The sequence below is a fragment of the Oryzias melastigma genome, linkage group LG15, assembly GCF_002922805.2.
Source record: "Oryzias melastigma strain HK-1 linkage group LG15, ASM292280v2, whole genome shotgun sequence".
Taxonomy (NCBI): Eukaryota; Metazoa; Chordata; class Actinopteri; order Beloniformes; family Adrianichthyidae; genus Oryzias; species Oryzias melastigma.
Genome location: NC_050526.1, coordinates 28,956,800 through 28,976,976, shown reverse-complemented (window position 1 = coordinate 28,976,976; position 20,177 = coordinate 28,956,800). Strand labels below are relative to the sequence as shown.

Genomic DNA, 20,177 nt, shown 5'->3' with positions numbered 1-20,177 from the left:
GATTGGAGAAAAAAAGTCCATCGAGAGAAACTTTGCAAATGTCAAAGAAAAACTGCAGCGAAGAGAAAATTCTGCAAATTCCACATTTATTTTCAAGAAATCTTAAATATTTGGAAATAAGAATCACTGAAACTGCATCAAACAGTTGCTTCTATATATTTTCAAATAACTGCACCTTCTTTTTTCATTTTTATTTTTTCAAATCCATCATACTGTACCTTGTTAAAACAACAGTTTCATTGAGCAGTGCAGACCCCAGTCTCCTAGTGTGAAAAGGCACTTCACTGTGTGAGGGAAGCTGGGACGGTGCAGGCCCGGAGCAGCCAGAGGGTTAAAAGCATCATTTTACCCATTCATGCAAACAATCAAAAAAAAAAAAAAAAAAAAAGCCAAGCACCCGTCAGAGAGAAACATCTCCTGGATCACACGACGTAGGACAAAGTCTGAAAATGAAGTAGTGACGACAGATTTCCTCAGATGTGTCTCCCAGAAACTTGGATTTAGTTGCTCCTCCCAAAGTGATGACGGTTAAAACGTAAAGTTCAGTTCTGGCCTGGGCTACAGGTACAGGTGTTCTTGGTTTGGTTAGCTACAGATCTGTGAACATCCATGTGGAGGATGGCTGCCGGAGGTCAGAAGTGCGCGTCAAAGGGCTTCTGTGGTGAGGCCTCACTGCTGAGCCAGGAGGGCGTTTCTGTTGGCCTTCATCTTCTCCAGGCGCTTCACTAGGTGGCTGTTGGTCATCTCCATCTCCTCCAACTTATCCAGAGCTGTGCGCAGCTGCAGAGGGACAGCAGAGGCGTCACACCGTCATCACGATGAAGGCAATGAAACACAACCGTATCCGAGTCTTTACCTCTCTCTGAAGTTTCCTTTTCTCTGCTTTAAGTTCATCTTCTACCTTCTCTGAGTTATCAGCTGCGACTTTGTACCGAGCCATCTGCGCTTCAAGTCTGGTGATCTAGAAAACGAAGGCGGAGTTCACGGCACGCTGGACTTAAAGAAACTACTGCCAAACACATGTAACTTACATTTAGTTCCATGGTGGTTATTTCTTGTTCTGCCTTAGAAAGCTTGAACTTGTATTCGCTAATCTGTCTGTTGGCGTCTCCTGCAAAGACAAACAACCTTCATGTAGTAGAACATCTGCTGGGTCATTCATTTGAGATTTACTTTATTAATTTAACTTACTCTGCATCTCGATGAAGCTCAAGTCTGTACCGTTCTCCATCTTCTCCCCGTCTGTGAAAACGCCGTCCACCTTGGCGTGTTTCTGCCGCTCCTCTTCCAGCTGATGCTTCAGCTTCCTGATCTGAAACAGCAGCTCTTCTTTTTCCTCGGCCAGCTTCAGTAGCCTCACATCTACAAACAGAAACATTCAATTTAGACAGGGGAAGAAACAACCGGTAGAAGGTGAAGTTTGCCTGTGGAACACAAATGGGCTGACTGACCCAGCGGACCATCTCCTGCAGACTCCAGAACCTGAGCGGCCTCTTGGGAGACCAGCGTGATCCCTGACGACAGAGGCTCCTCCTCCACTTCTCCGTTCGGTATGCTGCCTGGAACCACCACCAGCCCGTGTTTCTGTGAGGAAAGAGCAAAGCCTGAGTACCACCACGACCCATGTAGAGGAATCTTCATTCTCAAAAGTATTAAAGGTTTGGAGAAAAACAATGTTTCATTTAAAAAAAATGCACATCAGAACTAGGCAGAGCCGCCTGATCCTGGACCGGAGATCCCAAAACTTAAGCTTCTGTAACCTAACATGTTCAGTTCCTCATTAAAATCTCTTCCCAGAATGCTTTTTATCTAGTCGTCCTACATTTACGAAGTTGTTTGGACTCAAACACTATTTGTTTGTTGGTGTTAAGAAACATTAGGCTCCAGGGAACTTCTGCCCATCTGCTCCCAGTCTTAAGCAAATGCTACTCAATATGAAGATTGTGTACTTACACATCCCATAATATATCAGTTACTGCAGAAACCAGCAAACTTTTTTCAGGCATTTAACAAACTTTAAAGACATTTTTATAGTCAACAGTGCAAGAACAGCTGCTCCAGAAACGATAAAAGAACGTATAAATAACGTGTTTTGGTTTAAACTGACTCCACATTTTCAGACACTTCTATTTGGATACACATGTCTAAGGATCCACAGTTTATATTTATGTTTCCCTCCTGGGTAAAGTGCTGATGAGGATTTTTGTGGAGAGGAAACTATGTTCTCCGCTCCTGCAGAAATCCTGTAGCAGTCATTCACATTCAGGCTTTGGGATTTGGGGAAAACGTGGAGTAGAGATTAAGGCAGCTGAAGCTTCTTATGATGTTTAGAGTCAAAGTTCATCAGCTACACTTTAGACTTTGGACAACATGTGGAGACACAACTTTTAGAAAACTTTTCTGGCTTTAAATTTGCTCATGAATGCAGTTTTAATCCCTAAACTCTCTGCTGTTAGAGAAACTGGAGGAAAAGACAAATGGAGGGTCAGAAGTAACGTGTTTTCTTCTCGGTTCTGGTCTCGGTGGGACTCTGTGGACCTACCTCTCCTGCCTTGGACTTCCCCTTGATGTCAGCGAGCTCATCTCTGAGCTCGTCCCTCTCATTCCTAATGCAATCAAAGTACTCTTTCTGTCTCTCTAGGGCCTGGCCACACAGAAAAGAAGAGAGGAGAAAGGAACAACGCATGGACTTTGGAGAGACATGCAGCACCACGTGTGAAAGTACTCCATGCTGCATGCACAAACATGCAGGACGACGTGCTAAAACGTGAAGATGAGTGGAGAGGAACAGAGTTTGCGTCTTAGTTTCAGAATGTTCAAGTTAGTGGGGGGAATGTGATTGACCGAGCATCTAGCTGGTGGAACATGCTCAACATGTTTGTAATCTAAAAACATCCGTGAGGCTTCAGTGTCACTCACTGCAGAGTACACACTCTTATAGACATGCAGAAGCCTGCAGGGTCCATGTGTGTGCTAATGCTCCAGGGTCTCCACCACGCAGACATGGCTGAAGCACACACGCGTCCCCCCCCCCCTCAGCTCACACGTGGGACCTCCTACCGCGATCTTTTTGTCCTTCCAGTTTATAGTTTCCTGGAGATCAAACACCTCCCTGGTCAGAGCGTCTAACTTAGTCTGCATTCGCTGGCTCTCCTGGAGCAGAGGTCAACGAGATGATGACAGAAGAAGCACATGGGGAACATGAGCGGAGCAGAAAGGAGATGAGAACGAGGAATCAGCAGTAATACAGAGACAGGAATGAGCTCAAGGGTTTGACAGGGCAGGCAAACAGAGACAGACGTGGGTGGGGGGGGGGCATCAGAGGATGATTATCAAATTCCTGTGGAGGCATTTTCACCTTCAAAGGAGGTGACTGCACCACCCCCTGGTGCGGCTGCAGGAGCAAACGTACCTCTATGAGCTCGTCCCTCTGGCGGATTCCCTCCTTCAGTTCTTCTTGTTTATGCTGCAGAACCGAGCATGTGTGTTTCTGTCTTTCCAGTTCCTGAAACCCAAACAGAAGATGTAAAAAGTCCATTTCCCAGAGAGATGGCGCCTTCCTGCGTCTACTCACCTTCGTCTTCTCCTCCAGCTCCCTCTTCATCTCTGACATGGACTCCTCCATCTCTTCGATGACGTCCTTGAGTGTGTCCACTTGATAAATGAGGTTGCCTTTGTCGTTGTCCAACTGTGCGTTGGAGACCATGGCTTTCTTATACTTCTCCTCCACTTCTGTGAGTGAGTCCTGGTGGGGTTGGAGAAGATGTTGTTGCAGCAAACACATCCATCAGAGGGTTCCATGAGCATACATGCAGTAAGTTTCTGGTGCATTTCACACAGTACAAACACAAAATGAATTAGAAAATGAAAACAATTTTTGCTTTCTGGAAGATAGAGATTCAAAAAGCTTTTCTGTTTCTAACATGTTTGACATAAGGAACAGTGTAGATTCTGATCTCAGCTAGAAGATGCTGCAGGACTAAAACAAAGAACAACCACAAACTAAAAACAGACTGCTGAGGAGCAGGAGCTGCTCCAAACCAGAAGAAAGCAGCTGGTTTGTTAGTAAACTGCTTTAATCAAAGTGTCATGGTGGGTCTTTAAAAAGCTGAGATAATCTGCAGGTGAGTCATATTTCTACAGCGACAGCAGATGAGAGAGCTGAGAGATGGAAACAGAGACGATGAGGTGAATTTTTCTGATGCTGTGGACCAGCAGAAGCATCTCACATGTTTTCATTCAGAATTCACAACAAAGCAGTTTTGGGATATTTTCATGTTTAGATAGTCTGATGACTAACACTGGTTGTACTCAAGGAAAGAACACAAGCCTCTTTCATTTCATTTGCGTTCTGCTACCATGGAAACGCCTGCTGTTCTTCTCTCAGCGGTTCTGCAGCAGTTCTTGGTTTAATTTATCTTCAAATACAAAGTTTTGCTTTAGAAAAACTAATAATAAAATCTGCATGTAGTCTCACTCTAACGTGAAGCCTCGTCCTTCAGCAGCTGCAGCTTGTCGCTCATTATTTTGAAAAGCTCGTTTTTCAGATTAAAACAGGAAGTAGCAGAAGATCATGCAGAGAAGAGTCATCACAAAGTTCAGGTAACACAGAGCTGTGCGGTTAGAAGCTACAGGAACAGAAGTGTGTTTGGAGGTGGCAAACTGCTCCCAAGAGAGGAGGGGAAAGCATGCTGAGAGCTCAAGCCCCACTACCTTCAGCTCTTTAAGCCCTTGCATGTACCGCCCCTCTACATCCTGAATCTGGTCCTTTAGTTCATAGATATCCTGTAGAGCAGATGGAGGGGAATGGTTGGGGTAAACTGGGGCATCAGAGAGGGGGGGGGGGTTGTGCGGCCATCTTAAAGAGTGCAGCTGACATGACATCAGCAGATATGAGAGACAGGTTCAAAGGACACATTCAGAGATAACAAGCTGGCAGAGCAGCAGGGGGCACAGAGGCGGAGCTTCAGAGGGTTATCCAGAAGATGTGCCGACAAATACATAAAACTCATGGGGGTGATCTGCATTTGATGAGACGTCTAAAAACAAACTGCATTTAAAGAAGCGTTTTCTGCGCTCAGAAGGTCTCACCCTCAGCTCGCTCAGACTGGTGTCGGGGTCGTACGTGCTGCCGGCGTCGGCGCTCCCTCTTCTAGACGAGGTCCCGCCCAGCGAGGCCAGGGTGGCTGGAGACAGGCCTGGGGTGGTGCAGCGAGACGAAGGCTGAGGACGCCAAAACAAAAGCACAAATGAAACCCAACTCCATCAGGCCACCCGACTCCAGCGTCTGGTCCTCCACGGCTCCTCCGTGTTCCAGGAGGAGGCGCTCTTACTTCCCTGAATACTTTAGAAACTCACCAAACCAGCCCATCATTTCTGCAGGCATCACAGGTGACGCCTATTTGTTTACATGTCAATGAAGGTGTTTAACTCTGCTGCCATGGAGACAAGTGCCACTGTCAGCACTGTTTTTACTGTGGTGATGTTTGTGTGGCTACAGAGCTGAATGCGTCATTATATAACAGTATTACATTATAATTACACACTGATGTTTCACTTACCCGACTGTAGTCGGAGTACTGTTTGTCGCATTTTTCATCCAGCTGCAAAAAAAACGAAGACAAGTTAAGAAGAGTTCAGAGAAGATTGACTGAAGCCATGCAGGGAGCGGAAACATGGCTCTAGAGATCCGCTCAAATGTTCTAGAGTCACAGAAAATGCTGCATGTCCACAAGTAGTAGTATGTCCAAACAAGGTTATATCCGTCTCTTCAAGCAGGAATCTTTGCTGCAGCTAATCCTCGATCATCCTATAAGGATCACCTCAAACTAAAGTTCTTCCCACACATGCTTCATTTCAAGCTGTTATGTTTGCTACACTGCATTTCCACTCTTTTCCTGCACTTACAGCGTCCAAATCTGGAATGCTCAAATCATCAAGGTCAGACACGATGCTGCCCCTTCGGTTGGAGCGGCTGAAATAATCCGCGGCGGATTCGCTAATGTCCGAGAAGTCAGACGACTGATTGGGATGGAAACGGGAAGAAAACAAAAAGCAGAAGAGGAATGAAAGAGCCAGAAGGATCAGGACAGGAGGAAGATGAAGACATTTACAATCAGAAACCTCCGACTCTCTATGACATAACCACATACAGAGCCCAGTCACTGCAGCTCACCGTACTGTCCCTCCGGCCTCTGTTGAAGCGCTCCTGGGACACACTGCTGACAGTGTCATCTTCTGATGAAGAGTGCTGAGAATATGCACACAGATCAAGGGCCCATGAGGAACTTCATTCATGCACAAAGGGACATGCGAAGTCTCACACAGCTCGTACTAAAACAGCAACTGATCCATGTCCAAGCCTCTGAACAACTGTTCACCTGAGTGCTGTCATTTCATGCTGTTACAGTCACACTGCAGCTGGTTTGAGGAGCGTGCAATGATTTGGGTCAGGACAACAAACAAAAATGATTAGATTTTTCCATAAATGGACAATTATTCATGTTAAAGCGGAAAACAGTCGATAAGATCCACCTAAGGTACCTTAGGAGACTGTTGTGGGAAACCATGAGAAGGTTTTAATGATAACTGACAGGACAGATCTGTCTGAATCGGGTTAGTGTTCTTTAAAGAACAATAAAATATATTTGTTATGCCCTGAAAAATGCCCAGATTTTTAAAGCCTCCCACACTATTTTTTTTTTAAAGAAATATTAAGATTATGCAGTTTTTAACCAAAATTTCCCAACCTAAAAGTCTTAAAAAGCCATTTTTCATTTTGATCAGAAGCCTCTGTTTCCAAAATATCCTCTGAGGGGACGTGGCTTTTGGAGTCGAGTTGAGCAGCCCCACCCCTGATCCCTCCCTTGTCTGATTATTACAGCTCTGTGCCTCACTAGCGTAAATCTTCACAGCTGCTACATTAAAACTTTAAGCAATATTGGTAATGTCCAGCCGTATCGTTTTGTGCCGGATGCCAGCTCGGACGAGGAAGTGAAGAGCTTTGTGGACCAAGCCTGATTCTTTCTCCTTCCCGTTCAACCAAAGACTCTTTTAGCTAATTCTCCAATGTTTTGCTGTGACCAATACATTCAATCCATTAGTTTCTGAGAGCAGAGTTCGTAGCCCTGCTACAGTAAGTATTGTATGAAACTCTAGCACCATCTTCTCTTCTTCGGCACCTGAGCTCGGCACGCTAGCCGGGCCAGATGAGGGGTTTAGTGCATGTGCAGCAGAGCTGTTTTGTGACGTAAAGAAAGCTCATTAATTCAAACAGAGGCTGTCTGCGGCAGTTTAACAGCCATTTAAAAGGAGAAATACTCGGAAATGCTAAAACGAAATGATTTCTTATGACATTTCTTCTGTTTCATAAGAAAAATGCCACACATACCTGTTGAAAGCTCAAAAAACACGATTTTCATTGGAGGGGGACTTTCAAGAACAAAAGCCAGATTCTTCAAGTCACAGAGTTGCAGATTTCTGTTACAAGCTGAGGCTGCAAGTATGCTTGACCATCAATGTTCCTAGAGCTGGTTTAAAGCATTGTTAGCGGAGGCTGTGAGGTCATGCAGGACGAGCTCAGGTGCTCACCACAGGGCTGCTGCGGGTGGAGCTGGCTCCAGAGGAGTACCAGCTGTATTCAGAGGGCTGTGGATTGAAGCAGGAAGTGAGGTCACGAGCACAGCAGTTAGCCGTGGTGGGGTGATGATGTGAAAATGCCGTTGGCAGGCGTTCAGGTGACTTACAGCTCTTGAACTGTAACTTGAGCCATAAAGACCTGTGTCGTCATAAATGGATGCCTGAAGGCAAAAGCGGGAAATGATCAAAGACTCAGCGAAATGAAACTGTGAGCAGAAATCTCTGGTGTGTTGGCTCAAGTAAAGGGACTTTCACTTTTATCTGATCTCATTGGTAGGAGGCTGTTATCTTCAGATTACAACAAAAACCCCAGATTATCACATCTCTGCCCTCAGCAAGCTTAGACTGTTGAGGGCTAAATATAAAACAACCACGCGAGAAGGACAACGTCTGCCTCTAGTGGTCTTTACATGTAAGCAGAGCGACTCTGGTTACCGAGACAGAAACTGACCATGCTGTAGCTACGAGACAGCCCTGTGCCAGAGGTGGAGGAGGAGGCGGAGGTGGCCTGTTGGAGAGGAAGGCAGCACGGAAATATCACTTAGAGGATGGAAGGATGCTGTAGTCAGAATGTGAGGAGGCAAAGAAAACCGGGAATGTTCTGCTGACATGGAAAACATGAACATATTGGGAGGAAGGAGGACCATCCCTGCTTACTGCTTAGGAATCCTTCACAAAATAAATCCATGATTCAAAATGATCCAGCTCACAGTAAAACATATGCATCTCAGAATTAAGATTTTCATTTCTAAAATAAAACCATGCATGTTTACTTCTGCTTTTATTGCAGTTTTACAACAGTTATCTGACGACATCAACTCCACAGCATGCAGGCAGAATCTGACACAAAGACCAACCCGAGGCTGATAGGAGGAAGTGGAAGGAAGGGGAGGAGCTTTGGTCTTGGTAAGGCTGGTGTAGTTCCTTTGATCGTGGTACAGTCCAGTCTAGAAAAGCATTGAGACGGTAAAACTTCAAACACGCACCCGGATGCTAAACGTGCCACAGAACAGAGTTTTATCCCAGTTAAATCGTAAAGTATCACAGCAAACCACTGTCAGTTTGAACGCCTCCATGCTTCAGTCACAGCCAACACAAAGAAAACACCAAAGAGTCACTGACCAGCAAGTCTTTTCTTGAGGAGCTGGAGGAAGCCTTTTTATGGCCATGCAGGTCATTGTATACAGAACTCTGCCGAGCCCCACAAAATGTGTTTAAGAAAAAAATTTCAGATTAAAAAAAAAGAAAGAAACAATGAGAGAGGAGCAAACAAAGAGAAGTAGAGAAAGACATGATCATCGGTTACATACAGTGGAGCGGACACTCTTGAGGAGGGAACTAGTGGAGTGGCCATGAGACTGAAGAAAGATGAGCAGTCAGAAAAAATATGACCAGAAAAAGAGGAAAAATACCCCCCCCCCCAAAAAAAAAAAGATTTCAGGTATATGGATGCACGCAATTCATATAGAATAAAGCCACGGTAAACACTCAATGGACACACAGCCACAACTTCTGCTCTGCAAATTCACTTTGCTTTGTGAGAATGCATGCATTTTCAATAATTAATAAAAATCAATGCTTCAAGGTTAATCAAAGACTTGAAAAAAACATGCAGTAATAACTAATACAGCCGCATGGATTCAAGGAAAAAAGATTCCAGTCCTTGTTTTCTGTGAAATGTGTTCACTTTTCAGTACAGCAAACACAAATTTCACAGAAATCAAAATATCTTGTAGAACCAGAAAGTGAAGAATCCCCAAATAGAAATGAGCACTGCTGTTGACTAACTTTAACTTCATCTGCAAGCAAGAGTCAAACTGCCAAAGTCAGATTTATTTCAGTTTCTATTTGGTTTTCATCTGCAGGTAAAAGTGGGTTTAATGGCCTGAACTATTGCTGAAGTGAATCATTCACACATGCTGGCTGAGGTGATAACGGTTTATCTGTATGAAACCTTTTCAAATATTGAAGGAAGTACAAACGCTGCCATTCAGTTTAGGGTTTCGCTCAAATATTACCGTCAGATTTTTTGAAAAGTGAGATTAATACGCAGCATTTGTCAGCCGTTTATTCTGACGTGCAGTGATTTTGGACTGGTGCACAAACATTAGCAGTGAAAGTGCAGATGGGAGGAAAAAGTAATGACATACCCAGCCTTCAAGGCAAAGAGCCAAAACAAAAGCAGAACTAAACTGAGGGGTTGGACTCAGGTGTTTAAAATTGCGCAAAAAGGAAAAACTCAAGAAAATAAAACCACAAAAATTCTCTGCTTTTCGATGAGTTGTTTGGCATTCATGAAAGCTGGAGGTTTCCAACAAAGCAGAGGACTTGGTGCTTCGGTTTGAGCTCGTCAGTTAAATATATAAAATATGTTCAGTAGCGGGTTGTTTTAAATTAATTAAAAATTTTTATCTTCTAAAAAATGCAAAATGCAAATGTTACCAATGTTAAATAAATGTTAGCTTCAGATCTTTAAATCCTACAGATTAGCACAGACGAAGCTGCACTGCAGTGCCGTCACACAACATGCACACAACGCACCAACATGTCCTTTCTACGAGAACTGGACCGACTCTTGTTAGACCCCAAGTCCCGCATCGCTGATGATGTAGACTTCAGTGTGAAAAAGAAAACCATTTGAAGTTCTGGTTAGAACAGAACGCCGTCAGCTTGTATCACCTGGATTATTTAGAGAACACGTGGGTCCCAAAAAACCTGTACACACCCTGTAGCTGCGAACTGAACTGACGTCATCGTCCAGCTCCTGTTTATATGGAATCATGACGGAACAGCAGAGAGACAGACATAGAGGAGAAGACATGAAGTTCAGGAAGAGGAAAACCAAAAGGGAAACAGATGAAATGTGTGCTGCAGATACAGACCCGGTGATGACGGCTGCTGGATCTATTACTACTAGAAGTTCTTGCTTTTTCTGTTTCGGCCTGGAATCAGGACAGAGAGTCAGCAGGAGGATCACAGTGAGGAGCAGCAGAGAACAGAGAGGTCCAAGAAAAACTCAGAAAATCCACGCCAAACAGCTTCTGCATGAACAGGCGTCTCCTGCAGGCTCAAGCAGCAAATCAAACCACTTCAGGACTGCAAACTGTTAGTTTCCATGAAAGGAATTTTTCCACAAAATCTGATTATTATCTGATTACTTAAGTGATTGTATAAACAGCATAAATCTGATCATCTTTATCAGATAATGTCAGTTATCAGATAACAAAAACGTCTGATTCACACGTTTTTTTTTCTCATTTAGTTTCTTTCTGCAAGAAAACACTAAGGGCCAAATGGATGTTAGAAAATCAAAATTTTATCTTCATAGAAGTAAAGAAGTGAAGGCTAAAGTCTGCCAGTTCTAAATCTGTAGACAAAAAGATGACTGGAGGTACTAAAAGACATGCTATTAATGTAATGACTGAAACGAAATCCCATGACTCCAGTTTTACTGAGATTTTTCAAATGTACTTAAACAATCCTATCAGATTGTTATGATAAACTGATAAATCCCACATACCAGCTTTGTTGCATTTATGCAAAGAACCACAGAGTCAAAGCTGGATTTAAAAATAGTTTAAATTAAAATGTACTATTAAGATTTAATAATTTAAAAACATTAAATATATGAAGCCATGTGATCTTTAAAATAAGTTTCTTATTGCTTTTTATCAAGACAAACACTATTTTTGTATTAAATAAAAAACTCATAAAAAATAACTGAAATTTTTAACTATATTAATGTTAGTAAATCAAATAAAAAAAACAGATGAAGTTAGACAGAAATCTCTGTTGACCACCATGTCTGCAGGTGACATTGTGATCTGTAGTAGGAGCAGGTGGAGGTTTGCTCTGGAAAGGATAGGAATGAAGATCAGAGTATCTGAGTGTGAATGAGTGGAATTCAAGAGAAACGGTGAGGTTACTGGGAGCAGAGAAGAAGAATGTGGAGTACTATAAGTCCTGAGGTAGGAGGCAGAACTGGAGGTAGCAGAGATGAAGATGTTGAGATGTTGACCAGGCTGGATAGGATCAGTGAAGAATCTATAGGAACAGACTATGGTGGATCACACACTTTATAACTTTATTTTAGTGTCTTAACTATCCACTGACAATGAATTATTTTTTTTTTTCGATTTCTGAAAGCTTTCATCTTAAAATCTTTATTTGTAGAAAATGTTCCTACATGTCGTAAAACTTTTGTGTTTCCTGGAAATCTTCTAGAGTTCAAAATGTATCTACAGGCATGTTAGAATGGAACTCTTCGAAAGTGTTAGCTTTTTGCATCAGTACAGCAGCACACAGATTATTTTCAGAGTGAGTTAACAGCTCAACACACCGTCGTGCCTGCAAAATCACCAAAACCACACTAGGAGCCGGTGACCCGCTCTATAGAAACACACAGAGCTGGAATACTGCGTCTCCAAAGCAAATACACTGAGGCAGCATACTTTCACAGTGAGGTACAAAGTAGCCTGTGAGTCAAGTGCAGCTTAATGGACAGGGTTCACTGAGGCGAAATCTACACAACAGGCTGTTAGTGAAAGAAGAAAGTGACACCGTTTCTTTGCTCTCCTACCATCCACTGATGAATCTGACCCCATTTTCTATTGCTACTGCTGGATGAGTGGTAGGAAAGCTAAACAGAGAGGAAGAGCCAGGAAAAGCATATAATCACTTCACGTTAAACGCCTCAATGACAGGATTTATTTTAAAAACAGAACTTAGTTTCATCTGTGGACATGCAGCACTCTCATTTCATTCTACGGGATGTTTTAATGTGCAAGAAAATACATCAACACTTTCAGTGAATCAACTCTGAATGGGAGGAGACACAATAGACTATAAAATGATCATTTTTATTTTTGGTTGGGTTGTTTCATGACTCGTTTGTCATCAGTACAACAGGTGTTTGATACCTCTTTCTGCTGTCGCTCCAGTTCCCTCATTCGAATATCTCTGGCCTCTGCTCGCGCTGCCCTCTTCGCCGCCAGCCTCGCCTCCGCCTGTGAATTACAACATGAACACACCTTTCAGGTATGAATGGAATTAGATGTCACACCCTGAGACTAAAGATAAAGATGAAAAGAGAGAATACCAGCAAACAGATCTGATTTAAAACCCATATTTAGTGGTATAGATCTAACATTAAAGCGTGGACAGTCATGACCACGGTCATTGTACCATGGTTCTTTATGACCAGTTCCCGCTGTAAACCAGGATCATTTGGTTTTGATTGTCTCTTTTCAAACAACATGTGTGAACCATCAGTGGAAGGAGGGCTGATTTAAAGCCCCCATAAGGGAGATGCCAACAGGATATAAACACAACGTGTTTCTGCTCAGCATGTAAACAAAGAGCCACTTAGCCGATCCTCACACAACCACAGTCTTTGTGGCTAAACGTCTGAATCCAGTCAAGAGGAAAAACCTGGAGCTTTTTTTAAAAAAATCACTCCAACTGGGTCAGGATATGAGCTGCTGTAGTTGACAGAATACCTGAGATAATTTACCCCCCACACAATCCAGACAGACAGGCTCAAACATGCGACTGAATGAACTTCAGAACATGAATGGCTGATGAAGAACACACTAGTCTAATCCAAAGAGAGTCACTGATACTAGGGGGGAAATGAGTGTACGGCCTAAACAGCATCAGTTTTCCAGTCAGTTCTTATCAGTTCTGCCAGAGCAGGAAACCTGCTGGTAAAGTCATTCCTGCGTCAGGATTAGGCAGCAGCCAACAAGAACAGAAAGCTTTTACAGTGACAGAGTTACAGGCCATGAAAACATGAAGAAACCATCAAGTACTGGTGAAAAAAACATTAAAATCTGTCTTAATTTAAAGAACATAGCAGGTCTGATTCTCAGCTGATGTTCAGCTGTTCCACAGAAACTGTGAGAAACTCAAAATAGAGTTTGGGTGTGGAAAAACGCGCTTGCAAATATAAATGACTGTTCTGAAGCTTCCATGCTTTGGTTAACAAAATGTCAATGTTAGTGCCTTAAATACATTGTTTCAGAAAACCTGTCTGGACTTACTTAAAAAAAAATAAACCGGCTAAAATTTGTCTGTGCCGATACATGACTGAAGAGTTTTCTGCAGAATGTCCTGATGTTAAAGAATGAAAAAAGGGATAAGAGTTTTTTAGTCCAACATATAAGAAGTTTATTAACCTGAAAAACTTTACAAACAAATGTCGGATTACCAGGTTATGAATAAAACAATTCCCATCATGACCTGAAATCATCTACTAGTGAAGGTGAACTGTACAGATGCAAAGTAAAGTATTAATAATCGATCAAAAAGGCTTGGTTTTCAGCTGGATATGTTTAGAGCAAGTTTAGATATGATCAAGTATGGATAGTCATTTTCATTTGATGCTAAAAATGAAACCTGATTCATGTCCTGCAGCAGAAGCAGCAGAGAGACTCATGTTTACCAAATAATTTAAACCAGTTTGAACTTGATTAAAACTGTTTGATTAAACGCTTTCTTTGTGAATTGCTTCAAGCCGATAAGTCGGTTAGAAGAGTTAAACTTTAAAAAATAAAACTAATTTGTTTGAGATAATCTGTTATAAAATCAAGAATATATCTAAAAATGAGTATAGAAAAAGATACAGTTCAGCAGGTCTGGAACTCAAGGTATTGAGATCATAGATGTTGGAATGATACCCACCCCTAGTAGACGATCATTAGTTTTACAAACATGTTGCCAAACTAAACCCTGTAATCCCTGTAGTTTTTGGGCTCATAGTTACACACAGCAGCAACAAACCAGCAACCTAAAATCTTCTCATTTGATGCACAGTTGATTACACAAGTTGAAAAAGCAGCACAGTCTTGGTCGGTCAGTGGACTCGGTGATGTCACCTGAAGCCACCATGCAGGCTGCAGCAATTTTCAAAAGAAAAACAGTTTAATGTGCGCATGAGGGGAGTGCACACAGAGCCGGCTGGCTGCATGCTCTGCACCTGTTGAGCTGTCTGACAGTATGACCTGCTCTGCACAGCAGCACAGCTGAGCTCTCTGTCTCTGACCTATCTATAGATCTCACTTCTCTACCAGCCTCGTCACGGGCCTGAGAAGGTAACCTGAGCAGCACAAGTCCAGGACTGGACACGCCTCCCTTTGGGTGAGAAGAGCTCAGCAATCAAACCAATCTCAGTTAAAAGGTTTTCATTTGGGTCTGTTTGTCAAAACTCATTGCAATTCTTTGAATTACAAAAAAAAAAAAAAAACATTTTTCGCAAATAGCTGAAAAAAATGAATGAGTTACGTTTTTGATCAGCCAGATTTTACTCTAAAAAGACTAAAAAGGACAGAATTAAAAAGAAGTAAGCAAAACAATTCTGAAAAATAATACATTAATGAATCTCGTTTCTTTTGTTTCTTTATTATCATTATTATATCTTTATTAGTTGCGTTGACAAAATGCTGGATTTTACAGTGAAGCCCGCCCCTTTGAAGACAATGCGAGAGCTGGAGCAGCTTCTGAACACACAGAGCTGCGTTCACAAACACCATCAGCAATGGTTGTGGAGAAAATTAAACATAACAGTTTTGAGTTTCAGTTGAATTTCATGATAACAAAACAATAAAGTCCAACAAGCCATTTTCCTCCATGTTATGGTGGAAACATAAAAGGTCAAGACCTTCAGTGATTCTTCAGTGAACATTAGAATCCTGTGACTAAAACTGGCCAGAACCTCAAGACAGTTTTGTAAAAAACTTTGTTTTATAGGGAAAAAGATTTTAAGTCCAGTTGCCATGATTGAATCTAAGGACAACACCAACTGGATGAATGAAAACCTTCACCACCTTTGGAGTTCATGAGTCTCTGTTTGATTTGGAAACATAGGGTGTGAACCCAAAGACATCCATGGTCTAATGAACACCAAAAACTGTTTCCAGTAAAGCCTGTATTAGTCTGATTGCTGCAATTTGGGGCTTCTACATTTTATATACAGTGGCTGGGATAGGGCGACCCTTTGACCCCAGAATCGATAGGAATGTTTGTAAGGGATGAAAATGGTCTGTGCTGGACTCAAAAATAGGACAGCCTTTCATATTTTCTATTCAAATTTATCATTGTATATGTAAAAATATTTACATCTGTGAGATGTTGGTATGTGTAGTTTAGAATATGATTTGATCAGATCTACAGCTGCATTATTGAACAATCAACAGGACTACATTTACTTTGTTATTTATAGAAACACAAAGAAAACAGATATGTCACACTATCTTATGTAAATAGCTAACCACTATGTTTTCTGTTCATAAAAAAGATAATAGATAGGTTTGTGAGCGTGCTCAGCCGGCTGTTTTCAAATGTCACTTAGAAAAAAACGAGATAAAAACCTTTTTATGGGACAAAAATAACTGTTTTTATCTTTACCAACATATGTCTTTAGTTTGCCAGCAGGTCTCCACCAAACTATTTTAACTACGTCGCAAAAATGAACAGCTAATATCCTCAACAAAATGACACAGACCAAGAACAACAGCAGGGATGTGCAGGGACTCCTTCAGTGCACTGAAGTTAAGACATCTGTGTCCTAAAGGGGGGAATAAAGAAATCTAGATCATCTGGATAACACTGTTTGTTTGTATGGACATGGCTGCTGTTAAAAACAAAAACCCCCAAAACAGAGAGATCAGGCTTAAATTCACAATTGGTCTCAGATGTTGGAGCCAAACACCTTTTACTCCTTATTTCAAACCATGAAACAAAAGCTTAAGTGTGACAAAGATGAATTTAGGCTGGAAGGATATGCAGGTTGCACTGACCCCCCCAAAAAAACTCCCTGTTAATCTAATCTATGGTTTGCTCCACAAAGAGATTCAGATTTAGGAGCTGCCTGTGAGGGTCAGATGACTCATGTTTCTATGATCAGCCTGCATGACTATAAAGAGAGCAAATGGAGCCGTGCTAAAGAATGAAGCACTCTGTGCAGCTTTCAAACAGATCCAATGTTTTCTGAAAGGAACCTAGGAAAACATTTGATTCTTATTAGGCATTAAACTGCTGTTTTGAAATGCAAAAACCAAACTACTATAGAAAGTTCAGTCAAAAGAAGAAAAGGCCTTCAGAAAAGATCTCAGTTTTTTTTTTTGTTTTAGCTATCCTGCTCTGGAAAACGCAAAGGAATGGAAGGCCTGCAGAGAAGCAAAATGGAATAATCTCAGGGCATGTCCTTACAAGCCAGCCAGCGTCTGTCCTCAGCCCTTTTTCTCTGCTTCCCAAACAAAAACACTTCAACCTCTCTGCAGTCCAAACCAGCTGCCTCCGATAGCTTTGGTCATAACAAAAACTAACTGGTAAAACCTGAGTTCCCACATGTGAAAGAGCGTGTCACGCTGCAGCTTTGACCACATCTCCACATCCAAAACACGGTTCTGTATGGTTCTGTGTCTGCTCAGCAGCAACACACTGACATTAGAGATGTGCCTCAAGTCTGCCATATATTGAGGAAAAAGAAAAGAAGCCTGCTCTACATTAATAAGACAATTGATAATTATTTATTTGCAACCATATTTTTCAAACATAAATAAAGAAGAGTTTGAGCAGTACAAAGCTTCATTTGTTCTATAAAACTCTGCGAAAGACTTTAAAAATATAAATTAGAGGTAAACCAAAATGTATAACTGTATTGTCACAGCAACAACTGGCCTCCACAATGTACTTATCTGATGCTAATGAAAAAACATGTTCTTGTTTCCAAACCTTCTTTTAGCTGAATTGCAATTTACATCAGTGTTAAACTGAAATGAAGAAACAGAATCATTTTGTTTTAATATAATAAAACATATAGAAAAGCTTAAAGCTGTAAAGGTTTCAGGATTTTTCATGAAACTATTGGGACATTGAGATGTAATGGTTTCTTTTCTCCACAAATGAGTCACAGAAATTCATTAAGTTGTTATAAAATGTTGAATTTGCTAAAAAATAAAAATGCTTCCGCTAGCAGCCTCAGAAATGAACAAATCCATCCTCTCTCATTTTATTCTCACAGCCATTATGATTTAAGTATTTAAGCTACAGAAAATTGCATTTGTATTGATTCAACTAAGAACAAATGTCAGCAGAACTAATGCAGGTTTGACGTGTACGCTTTAAATGGGAAAGAATAACTCACCTCACGAGCAATACTACTCAGAGCTTCTTCTTCTGCTGAGAAGCGATCTTTCAAAGGAGCACGTTTCCTCCCTGGGCCTTGTGTCCCCATGATGTTCCTCAAGCTTCAACTAATTTGTGTAAGGCTGGAAAAGAGATGTAAATACTTCAAGATGAATGCAGACAGGGAATGAAAGTGATTCAACAGGTTGGATAACATAGCTAAACATTAGGTTATGCATTAAGCAGAGACAAAGGAACTATAGAAAAATGTGATTTTAAACACTATGTTTAATAGCATTTTTATCAACTTTTTCCCATAAATCAGCAAACCCATGTGCTAGCTACCATAGCTTCATTCCCCACAGGAACATGACAGTCACTGGTGTATGGAACCCATTAACAGTGTCTGATAAGCAGCTGTGGCTGACATGAAGCAGCTTTGATGGGACAAAAAGAACTGCTGAAACACTGAACATCAAACTAAAGCTGTGATATATTCATTAGAAAATGATCTATTATTAACCGTCATGGCTGAAATGATCAACAGGTATAACCATATTTCAGCCCAACTCCTGATGAAATGTGTTTTGGACCACCTCAAATACACAGATGAAGACATTATGATACCCAAGACGACTCATGCGGGCAGGGGGCAGGGTCACCTGGATGAGTCAAAAAAACCTGAGCTCTACAGGCAGACATATGATGCAAACCCTGGGAAGAGTATTACAATTTAATCATTACTGAAGCAATCCAAACCGAAGATAAGAAGGATTTATGACCCAAATGGTAAACCAAAATGAGTCTATTGAAGCAACACAGACCAAGGAGCCGCACAGCTCCTCAAAACAACTCTATAGAGTTAGCTACCTCCGTTTTAAACTGTCACCTTTGTTTTTAAATAACAAAAAGAACACAAATTCCCCTTCCCAATGAAAAAAAAACATAAATAAATCAACTAAATGGTTAAACAAAGGAAACGTAGGTTGTGTTTTCAATCAACATTTAGCTGCCATAACAGTTGCTGTGAATAGCCAGCGACTTGGTAAGCTAACTCGCTAGCTAGCACTTCTTTTTTAGGGAATTCCGAATAAAAAGTTGACCAGGACTAAATATAACGCTTAATAGTATAAATAATGTTCAGACGTTCCCTTTGCGCATTAATGACAGCAACACTGACTGATAACTTTTAACAGTAAAGCCTAGTTTAATCGTTTATGGTGAGCTATACTAGCTAGTCAGGCTAACCTCCACTCTCCTGACAGACAGACAAGGCAACTGGGACTGAGAGCCTGCCGTCCAATTTTCCACCCCAAAATCCAAACGATACCTTTTGGCGGCGTTAAAGATGACCGGTACAGCCCAATTATCGTCCCTCGGAAGTTCAGAGGAAAGCCATTTGCTTAGTCTTCGTGTGCTAGCGGTATTTTTTGTCCACATTGACAGCTGTCATCAGTCCGCCTTTCTTCCCAGCGCTCGCCGCTGCCCTCCTTACCCACTTTCCACTGCACACGCTCGTTCGCTCAGGAAGTCCCGGATGTTAGGAGGAAAAAAAAAAAAAAAAAAAAAGGGTGTGATGCTATGTTCACGGACCATCAGGAATTTCGACTCACAGTCCTTTGAGCAAGAAAAAGAATCAGACCAGCAAATGTCCTGTGTATTTTTCAATCGATTTTTAAAACATTGTCTTTTTAACATTACTTTTGATTCGATTGAATTTTATCAGTGTTTTACTTATTAATTTGTTTTAATTAAATATATAGGTGTACAAATACCCAACATCATACTATACATTACATATGTTTATAACTCTAAATATGGATGCGTTTGTGCCTCATAATTCAAAATAAGTCAGATGGAAATGCTTTTTCATTTTTGAAATGTACCTGCAATACTTGTCTCTTAAATAAAATTAAAAAGCAATTGTCGAAACGTCTTTTTCATTTTCTTGTCCAAGACCACTCATTTTGTGACATAATTTAAATAATAAAGAAGATGGTATTTGAATGTGTTTCAACATCTGAAAAGGACACAAACTTCATCAGTATTTTGTGCAGTTCTTCACACTCAGCATGGATGCAGCTTCTGGAGCTGCCTGTACGCAGGTTCACCTCTCTCCACGGGGTCATCAAAGTAACCCTCCCTCCTCAGTGAGGCGATGACTGAAGGCACAAGGTCAGTCAGCTGCTGCTGGGTTAGTGCACGACCAGCAATCTTCACTGCAACCTCCTATTCCTACAACGGCCTCTTCTGCTCTGCCATGCTGCGTGACGGCAGCGTCGCTCTTTTTCCTGAAGCTGATGGACTTCTGGGAGTTGATTATTTCGGCGCTCCAGAAAGGCCCTTTGCTGGACCATCAGTGCAGCCAGCTCCTCCTCCAAGATCTCCATCACCTGGATGACCTTCCAGCGTCT

At 41.6% G+C, this 20,177-nt stretch overlaps 1 protein-coding gene across 12 annotated transcripts; it reads right to left on the bottom strand.

The window, feature by feature from the left end:
- Positions 1-69: 69 nt before the first annotated feature.
- On the bottom strand, positions 70-20,171 carry lrrfip2 (leucine rich repeat (in FLII) interacting protein 2). 12 transcript variants are annotated; one of them, XM_024296873.1, is made up of 27 exons: positions 19,094-20,171; positions 17,783-17,906; positions 12,558-12,644; positions 12,218-12,277; positions 10,521-10,580; positions 10,364-10,402; positions 10,180-10,251; positions 8,949-8,996; positions 8,761-8,829; positions 8,496-8,585; positions 8,090-8,146; positions 7,746-7,799; positions 7,591-7,647; positions 6,176-6,250; positions 5,908-6,021; positions 5,562-5,603; positions 5,092-5,223; positions 4,714-4,785; positions 3,575-3,745; positions 3,413-3,505; positions 3,061-3,153; positions 2,543-2,644; positions 1,452-1,584; positions 1,192-1,362; positions 1,032-1,111; positions 857-961; positions 70-780 (listed from the first exon to the last, which is right to left on the bottom strand). In XM_024296873.1, exons 2-27 carry the CDS (start codon positions 17,870-17,872, stop codon positions 670-672), a joined length of 2,277 nt encoding a protein of 758 aa, XP_024152641.1. In that variant the 5' UTR covers positions 17,873-17,906; positions 19,094-20,171; the 3' UTR covers positions 70-669. The 12 variants fall into 12 exon arrangements, with proteins under 12 accessions (XP_024152641.1, XP_036071316.1, XP_024152642.1 ...); XM_036215423.1 differs by lacking the exon at positions 3,061-3,153; XM_024296874.1 differs by lacking the exon at positions 4,714-4,785.
- Positions 20,172-20,177: the final 6 nt, after the last annotated feature.